Source organism: Vigna umbellata, chromosome 3, assembly GCF_029865625.1.
Source record: "Vigna umbellata cultivar VRB3 chromosome 3, Vumbellata_1.0, whole genome shotgun sequence".
In the NCBI taxonomy this organism is placed as follows: domain Eukaryota; kingdom Viridiplantae; phylum Streptophyta; class Magnoliopsida; order Fabales; family Fabaceae; genus Vigna; species Vigna umbellata.
In genome coordinates, this window is record NC_142167.1 from 45664362 (window position 1) to 45686210 (window position 21849).

Genomic DNA, 21849 nt, shown 5'->3' on the forward strand with positions numbered 1-21849 from the left:
GCTATATGATTTCAGATGATCGTTACTCGTGTGCCTCCCCCTTTTTTTTTCTCTCTGATCCCAACCAAAATCCCCCTCCCAAAATCTCGGGAAATATTCCTTTCTAACCACCTGGTCCCCCTCACCCCAGACACGCGTCCCATTCATCCTCTCCCCCTTTTCCACGTTTTTTTTTTATTTTTTTATTTTTTATTTCAATTTTATTTTATTTATTTTCATTATTTTTAATTTTAATTTTATTTTTCAATTTTTTAATTATGATTAATTAACTCTATTAAAACAAATTGAAAATAAGAAATAAAATAGAAATTGAATTAAAAGCAATAAAAATAGAATAAAACAAAAAGGTAGAATAAGATAAAAAAAAAACCAATAAAAACACTTCTTTTTTTTCAACCCGGACAAAATTGAGTGTTGACAGCTGCCCCTCTTTACTTAGATATTACTAAATAATATGAAAATTTAATCTTTTCTTATTATTTAAGTAAAGCTAAGTAAAGATAAAGACACTAATTTTGTCCGGGTTTCAATCATGAAAGAAAACAAACAAAAGGGTTCAAGTCCCGATGCTAAACGACCAATGTTAAGTAAAGTATCAGTAACAAAAAACTGAAACCTGGATTTGACCATTGCCTCGCAGAGGGCCAAACTCGCAGAACATAAATTTAAATCCGACCATTGCCATGCAGAGGGTCAATAACAGAAAATTAAAACCTGGATTTGACCATTGCCTCGCAGAGGGCCAAACTCACAGAACGGAAATTTAAATCCGACCATTGCCATGCAGAGGGTCGATAACAGAAAATTAAAACCTGGATTTGACCATTGCCTCGCAGAGGGCCAAACTCACAGAACGGAAATTTAAATCCGACCATTGCCATGCAGAGGGTCGATAACAGAAAATTAAAACCTGGATTTGACCATTGCCTCGCAGAGGGCCAAACTCACAGAACAGAAATTTAAATCTGACCATTGCCATGCAGAGGGTCGATAACAGAAAATTAAAACCTGGATTTGACCATTGCCTCGCAGAGGGCCAAACTCACAGAACAGAAATTTAAATCTGACCATTGCCATGCAGAGGGTCGATAACAGAAAATTAAAACCTGGATTTGACCATTGCCTCGCAGAGGGCCAAACTCACAGAACAGAGATTTAAATCCGACCATTGCCATGCAGAGGGTCGATAACAGAAAATTAAAACCTGATTTGTAACTTTGAAAAGTTGATAAATGCCGAGTAAAACATGGAGATTTTGCAAACAATTCTCCTCGCTTCTTCTAAGATGATGTTATGTCATGATGATGCATGGATGCATGGACACATGAGACCTTCATTTTGGTCTTTTCTTTTACCCTCGCCTTTCATCACATTTTTTTTTTTTTTTTTTTTTTTTTTTTGAAAATTCCATGCTTGGAATCCATTGTTAATATTGTCATCAAACCCAATGTATGTTCAAAACGCATTCCTTAAAACAACGTTGATTGGTATAGAACCCTTTAATGTGCAGGAAGAAAGTGTAACCCTGAGTTAAAATTCTTTTTATCGCTTTTTACAATCCAAATTAACTTGAACCCTGTAGAATGTGGAAGAATGGTTATGAAAAGCAAATGAATAATGATTAACGTATGCGTGTCCCTCCTTTGGGGAAAAGTGCTATTAATATGTTGTGCTCCCATACTGCCCCAATTTTGCACAATGGAAAAGTGAAAAGATTTGGGTATGAAGGATTCCCCCAAATTGGATGATCTTCGATTGACAGGGAGACGTTTTTTTTTTTTTTTTGAAAATAACACTGAATTGTGTCGTTCACCACATTATTCTGTTTCAAAGTTAAATTCGTGGGAAAGATTAGGACCAACAGTCTTCAGTCAGTGTGGACTTTTATTGGCTTGTACCGTGGCTAAAGGTCGAAAGGTTTTGAAAGAAAGGATAACAAAGGCCCAAATAAGTGTTTGACGGTTAAAGTCTTTAAACAAGAATCATTTGCAAGGTGCCCAGTCGACTGTCTTTAGGGATTTGAACTTCAAGCATATTTATTGTTGTTTTTTCTTTCTTTCCCTTTGGATCATTCTTTTCGTTGCCCCTGTTGTGGTCTTTTATGATATTTCCCCTTTCATTCATTTTTTCTCAACTTTGGATGCTTGTGATGTACCCTTTCAAATTGACATCGACATGCTAATGATTCTTGTCTAGGGTGATGAAAACAATTATGAATTTTGGCTCAAAAGGGGTGCAATTGGATGAACTACTTTTGACGATTGGATAACGAAAAATGGCCGCACGTCATTCCGAATCTTGTTTGTCTGACTTTCTCTTGAATTTAAACCTGAAACGAAACTATGTAGTGCTTGACACATCAACTTCATTTTTCATTTCATTTTTTTTTTATTATTTTTTTTATATCTCCCTAATCAATGGATTATCGGTGGTATGTAACATGATGAAAACTGCCCCAATATTAGGCATATGGCGAAATCCTTCGTCTTGTGGGAAACGAAAAAAGTTAGGGTTCAAGTAATGTGAATGCAAATGCTTTATTAAGAAAAGAACACCGGTTACACCCAAAACCTTGAATCAGGAAAAGGCTCACCAACGATATTTTTTCAAAACTCCTTTTTCGAAAATACTATGTCCTTGACAACTTTATTAACAACAAACTCAACATGTAACCCTTTTTTTTTTTCGTTTTTCCTTTCCGACATCCTCCAGGGCCGAGCTCGCCAACCTGATATACCTGTGATGCTTTTATCAACACGCGTTTACTTATTTTCATTTTCATTTTCACTTGACTACTTAACAGCTCAGCGTGACATGCAATATTTCAGATGGAATGCAAACAACCAAAATATGAATGAAATCACGTGAAATTTATTTATTGAATAAAACACAGAGTACAATAAGCGTTGAAGATAATATCAACATCCCTTTAATAGCAACCACTATCACGGAATCATCATGCGTAAAACTTTTTTACTGCATCAGAATTAACTGGCAATGGTAACTCCTCTCCGTCCATTCTTGTGAGAATTAGTGCCCCACCAGAAAATGCTTTCTTCACTACAAATGGCCCTTCATAATTTGGAGTCCATTTGCCTCTATGATCTTTTTGTATAGGTAGGATCTTCTTCAACACCAGCTCACCTTCATGAAATTCTCTTGGCTGTACCTTTTTGTCAAATGCCTTCTTCATTCTTCTTTGATACAATTGTCCATGGCATACTGCTGTTAGTCTCTTTTCATCGATGAGATTGAGCTGGTCGAAACGAGCTTGAACCCACTCAGCCTCCTCTAATTGGGTTTCTATTAAAACTCGTAAGGACGGAATTTCCACTTCAAACGGAAGTACTGCTTCCATTCCATATACAAGCGAGAAAGGCGTTGCCCCAGTCGATGTTCGTACCGAAGTGCGATAACCATGTAAAGCAAAAGGAAGCATTTCATGCCAATCCTTATACGTGACCACCATTTTCTGCACAATCTTCTTGATATTTTTGTTAGCAGCCTCTACTGCCCCATTCATCTTTGGACGATAAGGAGAAGAATTAAGATGATGAATTTTGAACTCCTCACATAACTCTGTCATCATCTGGTTGTTCAAGTTAGTGGCATTATCAGTGATGATCCTGTTAGGGATCCCGTATCTGCAAATCAACTCCCTTTTTATGAACTTGGTCACTACCTTTCTAGTCACATTAGCATAAGAAGCGGCCTCAACCCATTTTGTGAAGTAATCGATTGCAACTAATATGAAACGGTGTCCATTTGATGCCTTTGGCTCTATAGCTCCGATGACATCTATTCCCCACATCGAAAAGGGCCATGGTGCAGACAACACGTTCAAGGTCGTGGGTGGAACATTGATATTACTTGCGTATACCTGGCATTTCTCACACTTCCTCACATGTGTACAACAATCATTTTCCATAGTCAACCAAAAATACCCCGCTCTCAGTATCTTCCTGGCCATTGAGTGCCCATTCATGTGCGTGCCAAATGTACCCTCGTGTACTTCTTTTAGTATCAGCTCGGCTTCTTTTGCATCTACGCATCTAAGGAGAACCATGTCATGGTTCCTCTTATATAGAATATCCCCACTCAAAATGAAACTGCCAACCAATCTCCTTAACGCCCTTTTATCGTTTTCGGATGCCTTCTCTGGATATTCTCGAGTCTTAAGATAATGTTTGATGTCAAAGTACCAAGGTTTACCATCTACTTCCTCCTCGATGAAATGACAATACGCTGGTTTCGCATGACTCTTCATTTCAATCATTGGCAATTCTGCATCTTGATCAACTTCAAACATCGATGACAAGGTAGCCAATGCGTCTGCTAATTGATTATCTTCTCTCGGTATATGATTAAACGTGATGGAATCGAAATACTCAATTAATCCCCTGATGTAAGCTTGGTATGGAATTAATTTAGTATCCCTAGTCTCCCATTCTCCCTTCAATTGATGGATGACCAAAGCTGAATCTCCATATACATCCAGAATTTTTGCTTTAGACTCTATAGCTGCTCGAATTCCCATGGCACAGGCTTCATATTCTGCGATATTATTCGTGCAATTAAAACACAACCTTGCCGTCATTGGAATGTATTGATTCTTAGGAGAGATAAGCACTGCCCCTATTCCATGCCCCATTACATTCGAAGCCCCATCGAATAATACCGTCCATGCTTTTTCATCTTTGTCATCTTTGTTCTCAGCAAATAAAGCCATGATATCTTCATCAGGAAATTCAGGTTGCATTGGCTGATAATCACTAATGGGTTGATGGGCTAAATATTCCGCTAAAGCGCTACCCTTGATAGATTTCTGAGTAACATATACAATGTCGTACTCTGACAATAGCATCTGCCATCGAGCTATCCTTCCAGTGAGAGCAGGCTTTTCGAAAATATACTTGATAGGATCCATCTTGGATATCAACCAAGTAGAGTGGCTCAACATGTATTGCCTTAGGCGATGAGTAGCCCACGCCAGTGCACAACAAGTTCGCTCTAACGACGAATATCGTTGTTCGCAATCTGTGAATCTTTTGCTCAAGTAATATATAGCATGCTCTCTTTTCCCATCTTCATCATGCTGACCCAATACACAACCCATTGAATTATCCAATACGGTCAAATACAAAATGAGCGGCCTTCCTGGCATAGGTGGACGCAATACAGGAGGGTCTTGCAGGTATTGTTTGACTTTTTCAAAAGCAACTTGACAATCTTCATTCCAGACTACGGCCTGGTTTTTCCGTAGTAACTTGAACATTGGTTCACAAGTAGCAGTTAATTGGGAGATGAACCTAGCAATGTAGTTCAATCTTCCCAAAAAACCTCGAACCTCCTTTTCTGTTCTGGGCGCAGGCATTTCCGTTATCGCTCTTACTTTGTCAGGATCAACTTCTATTCCTCTTTGGCTGACAATAAAGCCCAACAATTTTCCAGACTTTACTCCAAACGTGCATTTGGAAGGATTTAACCTGAGTTTGTACTTTCTCAGCCTCTCAAACAATTTCCTTAGATTGAAAATATGCTCCTCTTCTGATTCAGACTTTGCAATCATGTCATCCACATAAACTTCAATTTCCTTATGCATCATATCATGAAAGAGTGTCACCATTGCCCTTTGGTATGTTGCTCCAGCATTCTTGAGTCCGAAAGACATCACCTTATAACAAAATGTTCCCCATAACGTGATAAAGGTCGTCTTCTCCATATCTTCCGGTGCCATTTTAATTTGATTATATCCCGAGAATCCATCCATGAATGAAAATAACGAAAATTTGGCCGTATTATCAACCAGAGTATCAATGTGTGGTAACGGGAAATTATCCTTCGGACTTGCACGATTCAAATCACGATAGTCAACACACATTCGAACCTTCCCATCCTTCTTAGGCACTGGTACAACATTCGCTACCCATTGTGGGTATCTTGCCACGGCCAAAAATCCTGCGTCAAATTGCTTTTGGACCTCCTCTTTAATTTTTAGTGACATTTCCGGCTTCATTCTTCTTAGTTTTTGCTTGACTGGAGGGCATTCTGGCTTGAGTGGGAGCTTATGCTGCACAATATCGGTATCCAGACCCGGCATGTCATTGTAAGACCACGCGAATACATCTTTAAACTCCTTCAATAGGGCACGCAATCTTTCCCTCACTTCCGTTTTCATACTAGTACCGATTTTCACTTCCTTTATCTCATCCTTCTCTCCCAAGTTAAGTATTTCAATCTTCTCCTGATGGGGTTTTATCTCCTTAGACTCTTGTTCCACTAATCTCAATAATTCTGGAGAGGGTTCCACATCATCTTCGAAATCATCTTCCGTATTATTGATAGGGTGCTCAAAATTAGGAACATTGATATCATTATTTTCAAAACAATCATTGTCACATATTTTGTTCACATTAAGCATCACAGGTAAATCCAGTGTTTCCCAATTGTTGAGTTGAGTATCAGGGGAGCAAGCCCACACAAAGCTCGAACTTTGAGGCCTTTCTTCATCTTCCACGGCTGCTATCTGGCCAGTGTTGATCCACCCAGCACTGCGGAAGCTTTCCTTGATGTCAACAATGTGAATTTTGCTTTCTCTGGGCCCTCGTCTTTCTGCACGGGCCAGACTGCGCTCTTTTCTTTCTTCAATCACCCTTTTCCTGTCTTCCTTGGTAGGTTTGTACCCCAAGCCATATCTGTTCTTATTTTCAACGATTTCTAGAGGGAATGCTCGCCCCTGCCGATATTTGCCCAAACCTTCCCCATATATATAGCCCTCTCTTAGCATAATCTTGGCCATCATAATAGAAGCACATGATAGGCGAGGATTTACTGGAAACGGTTCCACACAAGCATTTCCCACAATTTCCAACGATTGGAAGGTTGTCTCGAGAGCTTCTTCAGCCGCCTCGATGTAACGCGTGGATGATGGTCCACTCACAAGAAGATCCTCTTCTCCTGATACTATCACCAACTTATCTCCTATCACATACTTCAACTTCTGGTGTAGTGTAGAAGGCACAACTCCCGCCGAATGAATCCAGGGGCGTCCCAACAGACAACTATAAGCTGGCAGGATATCCATAACCTGGAATGTTATTTGAAAAACGCATGGGCCAACTTGCATTGGTAAATCCACTTCTCCCATCACTTCTCTTTTACTGCCATCAAACGCCCTCACAATCATTGAACTCGGCCTCATATGCATTCCTTCGCAAGGTAGCTTTTCCAGAGTTGCTTTCGGCATGACATTCAAGGAGGACCCATTGTCCACTAAAACACGCGCTATAACATGATCCAGGCATTTCACAGAGACGTGAAGAGCCTTGTTATGCCCTCTTCCTTCAGCAGGTACCTCTTCATCCGTAAAGGTGAGATAATTATTAGCAACAATATTGCCAACAATACCCTCGAATTTATTCAACGAAATACCTTGCTCCACGTGAGCCTCACTGAGTATCTTCATTAGCAACTTTCTGTGTGATGCCGAATGCATGAGCAAATCTAACAAGGATATACGAGCAGGCATACGATTTAACTGTTCCACCACCTTATATTCACTTTGTTGTATGAATTTTAAAAATTCACAAGCCTCCTCTTCAGAAACCTCCCTCCTCTCTTCCTTGTCGGGGATTTCCTCTGTCTGTGCCCCCTTCCCCTTTAAGAATTCTTTTGCCTTCGCGGCCATCGTTGCTTCATTATCATTAACCTTTTCTCGTGCCAACTCAGGTGATGTGAAAATTCGACCACTCCTAGTCATTCCCCCTATCCCTGATATGTTTTTGACGACAGGGTCAACGCTTTGCGTTTCGCCTGACGCATACGTCTCATATCTCCATGGGACGGCTTTTTCGTTCTTGTAAGGAAAAGGGGCTGGTACATGGATAACTACAGGCGACCTTCCTTGAGTTGGTGGGATAGAAGTAGTCTTAGTGAAACGAATCACTAATGGTTCTGGTAAAATCATACCGGATTCATCACCAGTCTGTGCAAATACCTCACCCTCATCCTTCTTGTAGCATACCTGCATCAGACCGCGATCTAGCAGGTCTTGCAGAATTTCTTCAAATTCAACACACTCCTCAATGGAGTGCTTAGCCTCCGGGTGGAGCGCGCATGCCATACTCTCATCATAATCACCCTTCAAGATACCCACTTTCAGCAACGCCTCCAAAATAAATCTCCTAGAGCTCTTGACTTCTTTCACATTTCTCACCAGCTCATGTTCTTTCACTTCGACAGCATTCGTCGAAGCACTTCCATGCCCAGATAAAGGATTGGCCTCGACATTAGGCTTATCCTCTTGGAACTTTAACCACCCAGAATCAATTAGAGTCTGCACTTTATGCTTGAAAGCCAGACACCTCTCAGTGGAATGACCAGCGGCCCCTCCATGATAACTACACTTTGCATCTGCATCATAACCTCTTGGATACGGAGGCTGCAAAGGCTTCAGGGGACAAACGACAACTAGCCCTTGTTTGATAAGCTGAGGCAATAATTCCGTATAAGTTGTAGGAATTGGAGTAAAGTTAACATAATTTCTTTCCTGGTTCCTTCTTGGATAAGCATTTGGACCCACATTCATATTGGAACCTACATTTGCCCCTCCCCTCCAATTATTCGTCGGGATGTATTGTGGTTGATAGTATCCCGGTTGTTGTTGAGGCCTAATTTGATGACCAAATGACGCGTTAGCTGCATGTGGATGTTGACCCCAGTATGGTCGATAGTTATGAGTGGGAGCCTGACCTCTCCACACGGGGGTTGCAGATGTTGCATGCACATCTCCCTCCTTTCTTTTCCCTGAGTTGAAATTGGGTTTTTTGGAGTTTGCACCCGCCGACGAGCCATATGCAATCTTCCCATTTTTCAACCCGATCTCTATTCGCTCGCCTATCACGATGATATCGGCAAAATTTGAAGATACATTTCCCACCATATGTTCATAAAATGGTGGTTGGAGCGTATTTACAAACATTGCCACCATTTCTTTATCATACAAAGGCGGCTCAACTTGTGCAGCCAATTCCCTCCACCGCTGAGCATACTCCTTAAAAGTTTCATTGTCTTTCTTCGACATGTTTTGCAGCTGTAAACGATCTGGCGCGACATGTGTATTGTATATGTACTGCTTCACAAAAGCATCAGCCAAGTCTGCCCAACAACGAATTCGAGCCGGCTCCAAATGGGTATACCAATTTAACGCCACTCCAGCCAAACTATCTTGAAAAACATGGATGAGCAGCTGCTCATCATAAGCATATGCAGCCATCTTTCTGCAAAACATGGTCAGATGGCTCTTTGGGCATGTATTTCCCTTATACTTCTCAAAATCTGGTGCCTTGAACTTATGTGGTAATTTGACGCCAGGAACCAAACTCAATCTGGCAACATCCCCAAATCCATAACTTTCATACCCCTCCACAGCCCTCAATCTTGCCTCTAGGCTCTCCAGTTTATCTTTCGCCCCATCAACATTACTAATTACCCCCTGAAACGAGGTATGTGGTGCAGCCCCTGTAGAAAAGCCCTCTCCGGTAATCACAGGCGGCACCGGAGTTACTCGTATTCCATCAGACATGCTTGCATGCATTCCTTCATTTATCATGGGTGCGGACATTACAACAGGTCCCTGAATACTGATTGGCGGTACGTTGGCAGTGGTAGGGAAAGAGAATGAAGTCTGCTCCCCTTCTGTGTATTCTCCCACAGGTGGGGTGTAACCTGGAGGTAATCCATACATTGGGAACGGAACAGATTGGCTCCCAGAACTGAACACCGGAGGGTAATAATGAGCACTTCCCTCAACTTGCGCAGGCGTCGCCCCTCCCGTAGTCTTTAGGGCTTCGAGAGCCGCCAAAATCTGGGCCATCTGATCCTTCAACTGGTTGACATCGGCCTTAATAGATTCGTGTGACTGCTCCCAATTCTCCATGACCTTTGAGTTAGCTCTGGTCCTGTATGGATGTCGTGGAAAATTTGCCGTTGTTTTCTCACTTGTATTGCTGATTATTATTATTTTTTTTTATTAAATTAAATTAGATAAGGATGAAAAATGCAAAACAAAAGAAAACATGATGCATGCTAGTGATAAGTGGAAATCACAGGATAACGATGACAATACTAATGCAAAATTAACACAAGCCGATACCAACAAACATCCCTTATCTTCCATTTAAAGGAAATTTGATCCATTACATAGTCTAAGGAACAAAACACATTATTCCGATGTACATCAATCCCGCGCCCGGGCAATGAAAGATTTCATCTCTCCCACCAACCATTTACAATGATTAATAAACAATTTTATTTCCGCTGGTGAGTTACAAAAATGAGTGCTTGCTTCAGCATTCGACACCATCCTGGGGATGTCTTCAATTGCCCCGTTTGCCAAAGCAGCCAACTGAGAGAAACTTTCCTTCCAGTGCTTTACAGCCATTTCTTGCTCGGCGATGTGCTCTTCCATTCGCTTTATCAAGGCCTGATGCCTTTCTTCAAAATCTATCGACCTCCATCGCTCCTCCTGTTCCTCGATATATTCCTCCATTTGTTTTATCAGAGTTCGATGCTCTTCCTCTGCTTCCGTTAGCTTCCAACGCTCCCTATTCATATCCGCCTCAAACGACATGGCCATCTCTTTCATCTCATGCCCCGCTTTTTCTATCTGAATCTGCGCTTCTCTTAATCTCTTCAGGGCTTCTCGTTTATCTCTTTTGGCTTCTTCGTAGAGGTGCTTCCACTCCTTTCCCTCCTCTAAAGCCACCTTCTTCTCATTTACCCTCATGGATAATTCCTTACTCGCGGCGGCTAGATCCTGTTTCACTCGAAATGTGTAATCCCTCTCAGCCTTCTGGCTTTTGACAAGGTTTTCATAAGCCCGCGACTTTTCTTCATTATCATTTTTCATATCCACAAGATCATTACGCGCCCTTTGTAATTCGTTTTCCAACCTAGCATTCCTAATTTTCAATTTCTCCATCTCAGCTTTCAATTGTTGCACCTCTTCACTTTCTGGGGCTTGAGATGGTCCTTCACTAGTTGATTGATCCTTGATTGGCTTGAAAGGCAACTTGACCACTTTCACTCTCTCCAGAATCCAGGTGTGATAACTAATACTGCTATCCACTACTCCATCCCTCAAGTCCTTCTCTGCTCGAACAACATTTTCCCAGGCGCTTTTAACCTTTCTTAACAATTCGATGAAATGCCCGTCTTCGTAATAAATGAATAGGGTAGCAAGGTAATCTGATGAAGGTGCCCCTTTCATGGGATGCCCAAATTGTCTTTGCACCAAAAGGGGGTTGTAATTGATACAGTACCGGGCACCTATGAGAGGCACATTAGGAAAACTACCACAATGTTGTATAGCCAGTTTATTTCCGAGCCAAGGAAGGCGCCATTTTATACTTCTTTCGCTCAAGCCGGCAAGGAATCGGGCCCAATCGTTTCCTCCTTTACCTTTAAGCCCTTGGTGTGACAAATTCTCCGATAGACTCTTAACGTCGACCATCTCTTTAAACACGCGCGTTGTCATCCATGTATACAACGCCGGTAAGCAACAAAGAATCTTCTTTCCCTTTCTCTCATGGCAAAAACTTAAAGTCCCATAAACATCCGCAAGAACTGCTGTTACAGGATTCTCTGATCTAGTTTTACTCGCCACGAAGACGTCTATCGCGATGTAATCCACAAATTCTTCTATTTTGGGAAACAAGACAATGCCATATATGGTGAGGGCTAATACATCCATGAAAGTTTCCCAATCCTCTTTATCAGCCAAGTGCTGTAAATACTGCTCTAGATATCCCTGTGATAACCCATGCACTTGATTCCTTATCATCATCCTGTCTTCAAGCTCCTTGGGATGTAATTTCATGATGGCAGCAATGGTAGGTATAGAGGCATGATGCTCTAAATGTTGGTAGGGAGTGGTGCCCTCCAATGGTAAACCCAAGATATGCTCGAACTCCTCTATGGTTGGCGCCAACTGAAAGTCTTGAAATGTGAAACATCGAAGCGGAGAATCATAATATTGTGCCAAGGCTGTGATAGCGGGTATTTGTACTTCAACCTCCATTAAATTCAACAAATTTCCATATCTTCTCTGAAAGGTTTCTCTCTTTATAGTCTTAAGCCTTTTGCCCAAGTTTATCAGCCCGGTCAAATTTCCAACATGAGTCCTTAGACTATACTTCTTTCTTAAATCGGAAGAGTCGGTATGCCGTGTAGCATCGGATCTTGTGTTAACATCCATCTCGTATGCAGTCAAGTAGGTATCTGTGATTTCCCTTAAAATTAACATGTTACTAAATGATGTATGAATATGATGCATGATAATAAAATAACATGACAAAACAAAACACATGCATGGTATGAAATGTAATATCATAAAAAACGAACAGCGTGAGGGTTACAGAAGCATATATTCCTCCCTTCGTGCCCTACCAAAGGTTCACTGCTTTGAGTTCAAGGTCAAGTATATGAAATCTCACAAGGATGATTTCCTGAACCTAAAGGTCAAAGGTCACTAGAGCTATGGCCCCCTTCATAGCATTTCCACAACAGTCGAGTAATCAACTAGGTGTGAAAACACATATGAAGAGAACAGACTCTAGCTGGAGTTCTCACGATAGCCAAACAGGAAGTACATCCCAGAGTGACACCGCTACACAACTCCTCTAATTCTAAGCTACGCTCAGACCCGGGTATAGGGCCCCACTCATGATATGCCAAAAGTGTGTGTGTGAAGGGAGGAAATTATGCACACCCAAACCCTCACCTGCAAAACAACCAGAAAAATTCCCAGGCAGATATAAACATATTATCTACCCTAGGGTTCAATATTCCACAGTTATTGCAGTTATTCCGAATATCACGCATAGATAGAGAAAAGGGAAAGAAAAACACAAAGCAAAACCACACCAAATTCGCGCATCTAATTAAATGGCTCGACTCTCTAAAAGTCCCCAGTGGAGTCGCCATCTGTCGCAACCGGAATCGCGACGGGACGACGATCCAAAAAGAAACGGGGTTTTGAAAAAGAGATTTGGAGTCGCCACCATAGTTTATTATGGAAAACTACGAAAAAACCATAAAATAATAAGACATGGTCCACGAAAACCATATTCTGGGTTCGGGAGTCGGTTACGCGTAGGGAAGGTGTTAGCACCCTACAACGCCTGCCCTAAGGCAGTACCTTTAACTAAATGCACGAATATGATGTGGTTTTCAAAATGTTTAACTATCCCTTAAAATAAAACTCTAAAGAAACAAAATATATTTTTTAGTTTTTTGGGCCCGACAAGGATTGACCTTGCTCCTACGTATTCTCATTCAAAATGAGAAATCAGGGTTACGTAGTTCTAGCTTGAAAGACTGTTTGTTTGTTTGAAAAAGCAGATGTTTTTAATTTTTGGAGATTTTTATGTTTTTAATATTTTCGAGAAAAAGAAGGTAATGAGTACTAGGCCGACGCGAACGGTCGCACGAGTACTCATACCTTTAAAATGATATTTAAATATTTTTAATTATTTTTGAAAAGAGAGATAACGATATTAAGCACTAGGCCGATGCGAACGATCACACGAGCACTCATACCGTTATCTACTTATTTAGGAAAACTTAAGGGTATTGAGTGCTAGGCTGATGCGGACGATCGCACGAGCACACATACCATTATTTACTTATTTAGAAAAACTTGAGAGTATTGAGTGCTAGGCTGATGCGGACGATCGCACGAGCACTCATACCCTCGTTTAATATTACGTAAATAAGAGAGAAAAGTATTGAACACTAGGACGATGCGAACGATCACACGAGTGTTCAACCTTTAAACGTATTTTTGAAATTTTATTTAAGAAAAGAAGAAAAAGGTTTTTAGCACAAGGACGACGCGAGCGGTCACACGTGTGTTTAAACCTTTAAAACGTATTTTTGAAATTTTATTTAAGAAAAGAAGAAGAGGCTTTTAGCACAAGGACGACGCGAGCGGTCACACGTGTGCTTAAACCTTTAAAACGTATTTTTTGAAATTTTATTTAAGAAAAGAAGAAGAGGTTTTTAGCACAAGGACGACGCGAGCGGTCACACGTGTGCTTAAACCTTTAAAACATATTTTTGTAAATTTATTTATTTAAAATATTGTATTATTACATATATATTTAAGGCTAAATAGATGTTTAAAATAAATAAAAATAAAATAAATAAACAAAAGAAATGAAAATGGCTGAACGGACGTTGAGAAATTGAAGCTGTGACGAACGCTCGTTATTGAATGACGAACGAACGTTCAACAATGGAAGCTTAAAGACGAACGCTCATTGTTTGAAACTACAAACGGACGTTCAAAAATGGAACCATAAGGACGAACGTTCATTATTGACAGGACGAACGGTCGTTCAAAAATGGAAGCCTAAGGACGAACGTTCGTTATTGACATGACGAACGGTCATTCAAAAATGGAAGCTTAAGGACGAACGTTCGTTATTGACATGACGAACGGACGTTCAGATATGGAAGCTTAAGGACGAACGTTCGTTGGGGAATATAAAGGACGAACGTTGGTAACTAAGGCTGAATGACGAACGCTCGTTGATAGAGGATGAACGAACGTTGTGAATGTAGGCTGAATAACGAGCGTTCGTTGGGTGATACGACGAACGTACGTTGAGTACAGGAAGGTAGATGACGAGCGTTCAATGGATGATGTGACGAACGGACGCTGAGAAGAGGAGGCTAGTCTACGAGCGCTCGTTGGGTTGAGCGTTCGTTGGGTAGCTGAGGTGAGTGGAGGCCAAATGACGAGCGCTCGTTTGGGACGAGCGTTCGTTAGGAAAATGAGGTTGGATGGCGCATACTCGTTATGGACGAGCGTTCGTTGGGATGATGAGGCGGGATGACGAACGACGAGCGCTCGCTTGCACGAGCGTTCGTTGGGAAGATGAGGCTGGATGATGAACGACGAGCGCTCGTTTGGACGAGCGTTCGTTGGGAAGATGAGGCTGGATGATGAACGACGAGCGCTCGTTTGGACGAGCGTTCGTTGGGAAGATGAGGCTGGATGGCGAACGCTCGTTATGACGAGCGTTCGTTGGGAAAATGAGGTTGGATGACGAACGCTCGTTATGGACGAGCGTTCGTTGGGAAAATGAGCGTTGGATGACAAACGCTCGTTATGGACGAGCGTTCGTTGGAATTGTGAGGCTGGATGACGAACGCTCGACAAACAAAGGTTCCCGGACGTACGCTCAATTTTGGGCCTGGCCCAATTGAATGGTTTCTAACCTAGAATTTTCTAGGGGTTTAGGAGGTTCACTCTCATTCACTCCTTCACGCCGGCTCGTGCTTTCTCCAGAGATCCAAGATCTCCTACTCAGCACCACGACTCACCGCCATCTCCGTCATAACCGGCCACCATCACCTCGCCCAGAACAACCTTGGCCTCGCCGGCGGCAACTCGCGCCACCAGAACCACCACCAGCCACGACGCCACTGTCTCCACCTTTCTCACTTCGAAAACGGCGATTCTCAGGGAGGGTCTTCCTCCGCGTTCATCTCTGATCCCCTCAGCACCATTATCCTAATTTAGTATTCTACAACGAGACGGTGAGCCTGAAGGTGGTGGTGTGTGGTTGCGTGGTTGAAGGCGACGGTGAACGACACAATGACCAATCACCGCTTTGGCTCAGTGAAGGTAAAGTATGTACTGGTGTTTGAGGGCTGGAAATTGGTCATTGTTCTAGGCTGTGGCTTTGTATAATGCAGGTTGAGGATGATGGTGCTATGCGTGGGTTGGAATGGAGGTTCCAATGGAGGAATAAGGCGGTGACCGTGAGGCGTTGGTAGTGGCCGTGGGCAAATATGGATGATGGTTTATGAGTGGATGAGGGAATGAGGTTTGATTGAGTAAATGGAGGAATACAAAGCTTGCGTATGTGCCCGTGATGATGGGTGGGAGTTTCAGCAGGTAATGGAGATGATCAAGTGTTGGACGTGAAGATTGATGACGGCCGTGGGTGTTAATGTGTCTTGTGGCAGTGGGTGAATATGGATGAAGGAAGTTGGAGGTTCAGTGTTAAGAAAAGATGAAGATGGATGCTCAGAGGAAGAGGATAAACAAATGCTATAAGATTATAAAATGGGGAATGTAGCAGACTTACCATAGCATAAACAAAATGGAATAAGCATCAAAGGCAGTTATACAGTAAGCATACATGACCACACAGGGGAGCAAGAGGCTTACCTCTCGGAGCTCTAAGGCTACTGCTAGCTACGAATATCCGGTGATCTCTTCTCGCCGGTGCCGGTGCCAATGCTATATGATTTCAGATGATCGTTACTCGTGTGCCTCCCCCTTTTTTTTTCTCTCTGATCCCAACCAAAATCCCCCTCCCAAAATCTCGGGAAATATTCCTTTCTAACCACCTGGTCCCCCTCACCCCAGACACGCGTCCCATTCATCCTCTCCCCCTTTTCCACGTTTTTTTTTTATTTTTTTATTTTTTATTTCAATTTTATTTTATTTATTTTCATTATTTTTAATTTTAATTTTATTTTTCAATTTTTTAATTATGATTAATTAACTCTATTAAAACAAATTGAAAATAAGAAATAAAATAGAAATTGAATTAAAAGCAATAAAAATAGAATAAAACAAAAAGGTAGAATAAGATAAAAAAAAACCAATAAAAACACTTCTTTTTTTTCAACCCGGACAAAATTGAGTGTTGACATTTAGGTTTGAATTTTATTTTCCCTATAGTTTAGATTTCAAATACACTAATTGAAATCATTGTATTTTATGCAGAGATTCAATAGGACTGCTCCAATTATAGAGAAGTCACTTCAACTTGTGAGGAAAGCATTGGCTAAATATGTAATTCATTTATATAATAGTATGTAGTAGGTATTAGGATATAGTAAGTTCTAAGTTTATATTTCTAAGTTGTTTGATGTTTCTCTACATTATTATTCGTTTAACTTTGTACATTACATTAATTTATGCTTCAAACTTGATTTATGATTACATTGGATTGATTTATGCTTCTAAGAAGTTGATTTATGATTCAATTGAATGTATTTATGTTTTATTATAATTTTCATTCAAAATATATGTTTCTGGATTATTCTGGACTGTTCTGGCTGTAAATATGTATGCAGGTCTGTTTCTGTTGTTGGGAATGTTGCAGAAACATACCTCATTCTTTTAAAAAAAACAAGGATATATGCCTCGGTTCACGTCATAACCAAAGTAGAAAGACCCGTTATGGCCTCGGTTATGGTCACACCCGAAGTAGAAAGTCATGCAGATGAGAAAAAAAAAGTCTATTGTCTCGGTTCCAGCTACAACCGAGGTAGTAGAGTGGGACATACTGCCTCGGTTCAAGGGAACTGAGGCATAAAGTCCTAGGAAAAAAAAATTAAAAAACCAAAAACTTTACTGCTTGGGTTAAGGCTAAACCGAGGCCAAATCCTCTATTTTTATGCCTCGGTTCTCAACCGATGCCAAAAGTATTAGACTTTTTGTCTCGCCTGAATATGCCTCGATTCGAAAACCGCTGCCTATAGGCAAAAATAACCATTGTCGTTTCCCCTGACTGTACTAGTGAGTAGAAAGTGATGGAGAAGATGATGAAGAAGAAGGTTATGGGAAGTTTGTAACATTTTGTATGCCTAAAACAATGGTGGATTACAAATGGGATTTAAGCACTTATTTTGCTGAGAAGCAAGATTTTTTGGATGCCATAAAAAGTATGCAGTAGAAAATGGTAGAAATATAAGATTTCTTTAAAATGATAAGAAGAAAATTAGGCTAAAATGTTTGGGTGCTAAAGGAAAATGCCCCTGGATGACATATTTTTCTTATATGGATGCAATACATACATGGTAATTAAAGACTATTGTTGACAACCACAGTTGTAGTAGAGAGCACAAAGTAAAATTACTTAATGCAAAATGGCTGAGTAAGAGGTTGGAGAAAACTGTTAGAGAAAATTCGAAAGTAAAGGGAGTGGAAATTCGTGAGAAGATAAATAAAAATGGAATGTAGGTATATCCAGATGCATGGCTTATAGGGAAAAAGTCATTACTTCAAACCATGTTGATGAGTCTTTCAAAGACCAATATAAAAGGATATATGATTATGCAAATGAGCTGCTAGCTCGTAATCCAGGATCCACAGTTAATGGAGGAGCCTAAACATTAATGAGGATGAGCCTTTAACTAACTAACCTAGCATTTAATGCAAATTCTCCTTGTAACTAACTCCTTTCAAAAATCCATTTTTAACCCATTTCTAACCCATTTAGGCACTATTTTTTTTCTAAGGTCCTATTGGTGCATTCTTATCTACTTTAAGAGCACCAATCCCTTTAAAAAGGACTAAACAAAGTTTCTTGGCTAAATACAATACCTTATGAAGTTATACTATATATTTACAAAAGTGTTCAAGATAAAAGAAGACTAAAAATGCGATCTTCCATCAGAATAGAATCTTGAAGTTCCATATTCCTCTTCCATCTTCTTGACCATGAGAGGTCCAATGTCTTCTAAGGCTTGAAGAAAAGCAAGAATGAGCTTGAAAAATCCTTTTACTTCCACTCTTTTAGCTTTAGCTTAAGTTGATACTCCTTATATAGATATCCATTTAGTTCCCTAAATGGGTTTCCATCAAGAAAGGATTCAATTTTTTGTGGTGGTTGATAGATATTTGATAATTGTTAAATATACTGTTATCTGTGATTCAATTTTGATACTAAACACACCCTTTTGACTTAGAAAATTGCTTGAACTCATGTTTTAGCTTTAGTTTTGAGAATAAGTGAGTAGAAGTTATACTTTATGATTTTATCAATAAATTCCCTTTATTTTGTAGCTAATAATGTGCCTGGAAGAATCTCCAACAATATATAGAGCTGTATAAAGCTGAATCAACCATAAAAGCAAGGAAAACAACAAAAAAAGTGAGTTTTGGAATGCTACCCCCAGGGTTGAGCACTCCTAAGGGGGGCTGAGCGCCAGTTTTCTTCCCGCACCATGCTTGGGTCCCCTTCCAGGGGCACTAAGGGTCAGTGACGTGGATTTGGACCCATTTTCTGTTATTATTTTGATCTATTTAAGGACTTTGACGTCCTAAGGATTGTATCTCTCGTTGGTTTGAGCACAGAAACACACTTTTCACCGCTTGTGGGTAGTTTAGGGATGTGACAGCTCTCCTCTTCTCTTTTTAGGGTTTTTCTATCTCTTTCATTCCATTGTTCATCTAGTTTCCCCATGACAAGGGGGAACTAAATTCAATTTCTTGTTAGGGAAGATGTAACATTTAAACTCTCATGTGTTTGAATTGGTTTTAATTATATATGCTTCTTTCATTAATTGTTAGGGTAATTCTTCTTCGCTCAATGCTTGTTATGTTTAACTCATTCATGGCATGATGTATGATTTGCATGAGTACCGGGAGGTATCTTACAATTAATGTATGAAGAATTGCTCCCAAAAGCAGTATTGCTTATTCATCTCATATTATCAACTTCATCCATCCATTCTAGTGTTTAGCCTCAATTCATCAAATTGCATTCATGTTTATTTTTATTGCATTTAAATTCAAAAACCCCAAAAATTGTTCTTAAGTCTTAATTAGTTAAGTAATTACATAACTGTCTAGTGTCGTGAGTCTCTTGGGGGGTCTTACCCTTTATTATTACTTGATACGATTCGGTACACTTGCCGACATCTTAAAAAGTTTTTGGCACCGTTGCCGGGGACTCATGGTTTAAACTATACTTTTGTGTGATTCTTAACCGATTAGACTTTATCTTTAATTTTATCTTTCTATCTTTTTATCTTTTATCTTTATCTTTTTATCTTTAATTTTATCTTTTTGTTTTTAATTTTTGTTTTATCTTTAATTTTATCTTTTTATTTGTTTGTGCTAATTGGGTGCTCTAATGCAGTGTTCTTTAGTGTCTGCAGGATTAAATTTGAAAGTTTGTCCTAGGAGCATAAGATCATGAAAAAAAGAAGAAGACTGAAGAAGGTCGCAGGGCGCCTGATTGCCCCTTTAACGACCCTCAACGCAGGATGTCACGCAGCACTGCTTGGGCGTCCCATTAAGGGCGCTGAGCGCCATACTTCAAGTGCAATTAGAATCTTTCTTTTTAGGTTTGGAAGTAGAGAAGACTGCCAATAGTAGATGAAGAAGGTAGATAATGAAGAGAAACTAGTTCATCAAGACTCTGTGCATGAAAATAATGAACCCTACCTTGGCAAACCAGTGAAATTCAAGAATAGGTTATGGGTGATTAAAGATATTAAAGGTAATGGAGTTATTCAGATTGAGGCTCCTTATTCAAGGAGAGTAAAGATGGTGACTAGGAATCTGTTGAAAGAGAGAAAAGCACCAATATCAAAAATTCAAATTGTGCTTAATAGTGTCAGGCTCGTGACGTTAAACAAGCGCTTATTGGGAGGCAACCCGATTTCTCACTTTTTCTTTTTAATTGATTATTTGTGTGGTCTGGATTTCATTTTGCTTTGTAGTAATGACAGCATCTACTGATGGATGTTGGAAACATCTACTAAGGGATGCTAGGAGGACTCAGATGATAGCATCTACTGATGGATATGAAGAACAACATCTATTGATGGATGCTACTAGATTAAAGCATCTACTGATGGATACTATATATGATGATGAAGATTTAGATGAGAGCATCTATTGATGAATGCTACTAGATTAAGCATCTACTAATGGATGCTACTAAATTAAGCATCTACTGATGGATGCTATGTGATTAAGCGTCTACTAACGGATGCTACTGGCGACATCTACTGATGGATGACGATGAAGATGAGAAAGATTAACATCTACTGATGGATGCTGCTGGATTCAGATGAAAGCATCTACTGATGGATGCGCCAGTTTTCTTCCCACACCACGCTTGGGTCCCCTTCCAGGGGCACTAAGGGTCAGTGACGTGGATTTGGACCCATTTTCTGTTATTATTTTGATCTATTTAAGGACTTGGACATCCTAAGGATTGTATCTCTCGTTGGTTTGAGCACAGAAACACACTTTTCACCGCTTGTAGGTAGTTTAGGGATGTGACAACTCTCCTCTTCTCTTTCTAGGGTTTTTCTATCTCTTTCATTCCATTGTTCATCTAGTTTCCCCATGACAAGGGGGAACTAAATTCAATTTGTTGTTAGGGAAGATGTAACATTTAAACTCTAATGTGTTTCAATTGGTTTTAATTATATATGCTTCTTTCATTAATTGTTAGGGTAATTCTTCTTCGCTTAATGCTTGTTATGTTTAACTCATTCATAGCATGATGTAAGATTTGCATGAGTACCGGGAGGTATCTTACAATTCATGTTCTGGAGAATTGCTCCCAAAAGTAGTATTGCTCAGGGATGGGGATATGAGTTTTGGTCGTCTTAAGCTCCTAATCGTTATGCAGAATTAATTATTTGGGATGCAAGGGATTGTGGTCTAGTAATTAAGGATAGACTTTCTTCGCCGAGGGATCGGATTTTAAGTAATTTAGAGAGTGACATTAACAATTGAATGAAGAAGACGAATTCATATATTCATAAGAGTAAACTGGGTAAAATCTAAACCCCAACAACATATTCATCTCATATTATCAATTTCATCCATCCATTCTAGTGTTTAGCCTCAATTGATCAAATTGCATTCATGTTTATTTTTATCTCATTTGCATTCAAAACCCCCAAAAATTGTTTTTAAGTCTTAATTAGTTAAGTAATTACATAACTGTCTAGTGTCGTGAGTCTCTTGAGAAACGATACTTGGTCTTACCATTTATTATTACTTGATACGATTCG

The 21849-nt window shown here is 40.1% G+C and overlaps 1 protein-coding gene across 1 annotated transcript; it reads right to left on the reverse strand.

The window, feature by feature from the left end:
- Positions 1-7448: 7448 nt before the first annotated feature.
- Positions 7449-15735, reverse strand: LOC148202671 (uncharacterized). The gene is made up of 5 exons (XM_088109669.1): positions 15677-15735; positions 15391-15557; positions 8411-9519; positions 7607-8308; positions 7449-7475 (listed from the first exon to the last, which is right to left on the reverse strand). The coding sequence occupies exons 1-5, from the start codon at positions 15733-15735 to the stop codon at positions 7449-7451; spliced, it is 2064 nt and encodes a 687-aa protein (XP_087965795.1).
- Between the last annotated feature and the right edge of the window lie 6114 nt (positions 15736-21849).

What these genes read in the sequence shown, in the direction of transcription:
- LOC148202671 (XM_088109669.1), bottom strand. Translation starts at nt 15,735, where the DNA reads ATGACCAATTTCCAGCCCTCAAACACCAGTACATACTTTACCTTCACT. An exon ending in ACCTTCACTGAGCCAAAGCG is followed by an intron (nt 15,558 to 15,676) that starts GTGATTGGTCAT and finishes TGAGGGGATCAG; the next exon opens with AGATGAACGCGGAGGAAGAC. An exon ending in ACAAGGAAGAGAGGAGGGAG is followed by an intron (nt 7,476 to 7,606) that starts GTTTCTGAAGAG and finishes GGCATCACACAG; the next exon opens with AAAGTTGCTAATGAAGATAC.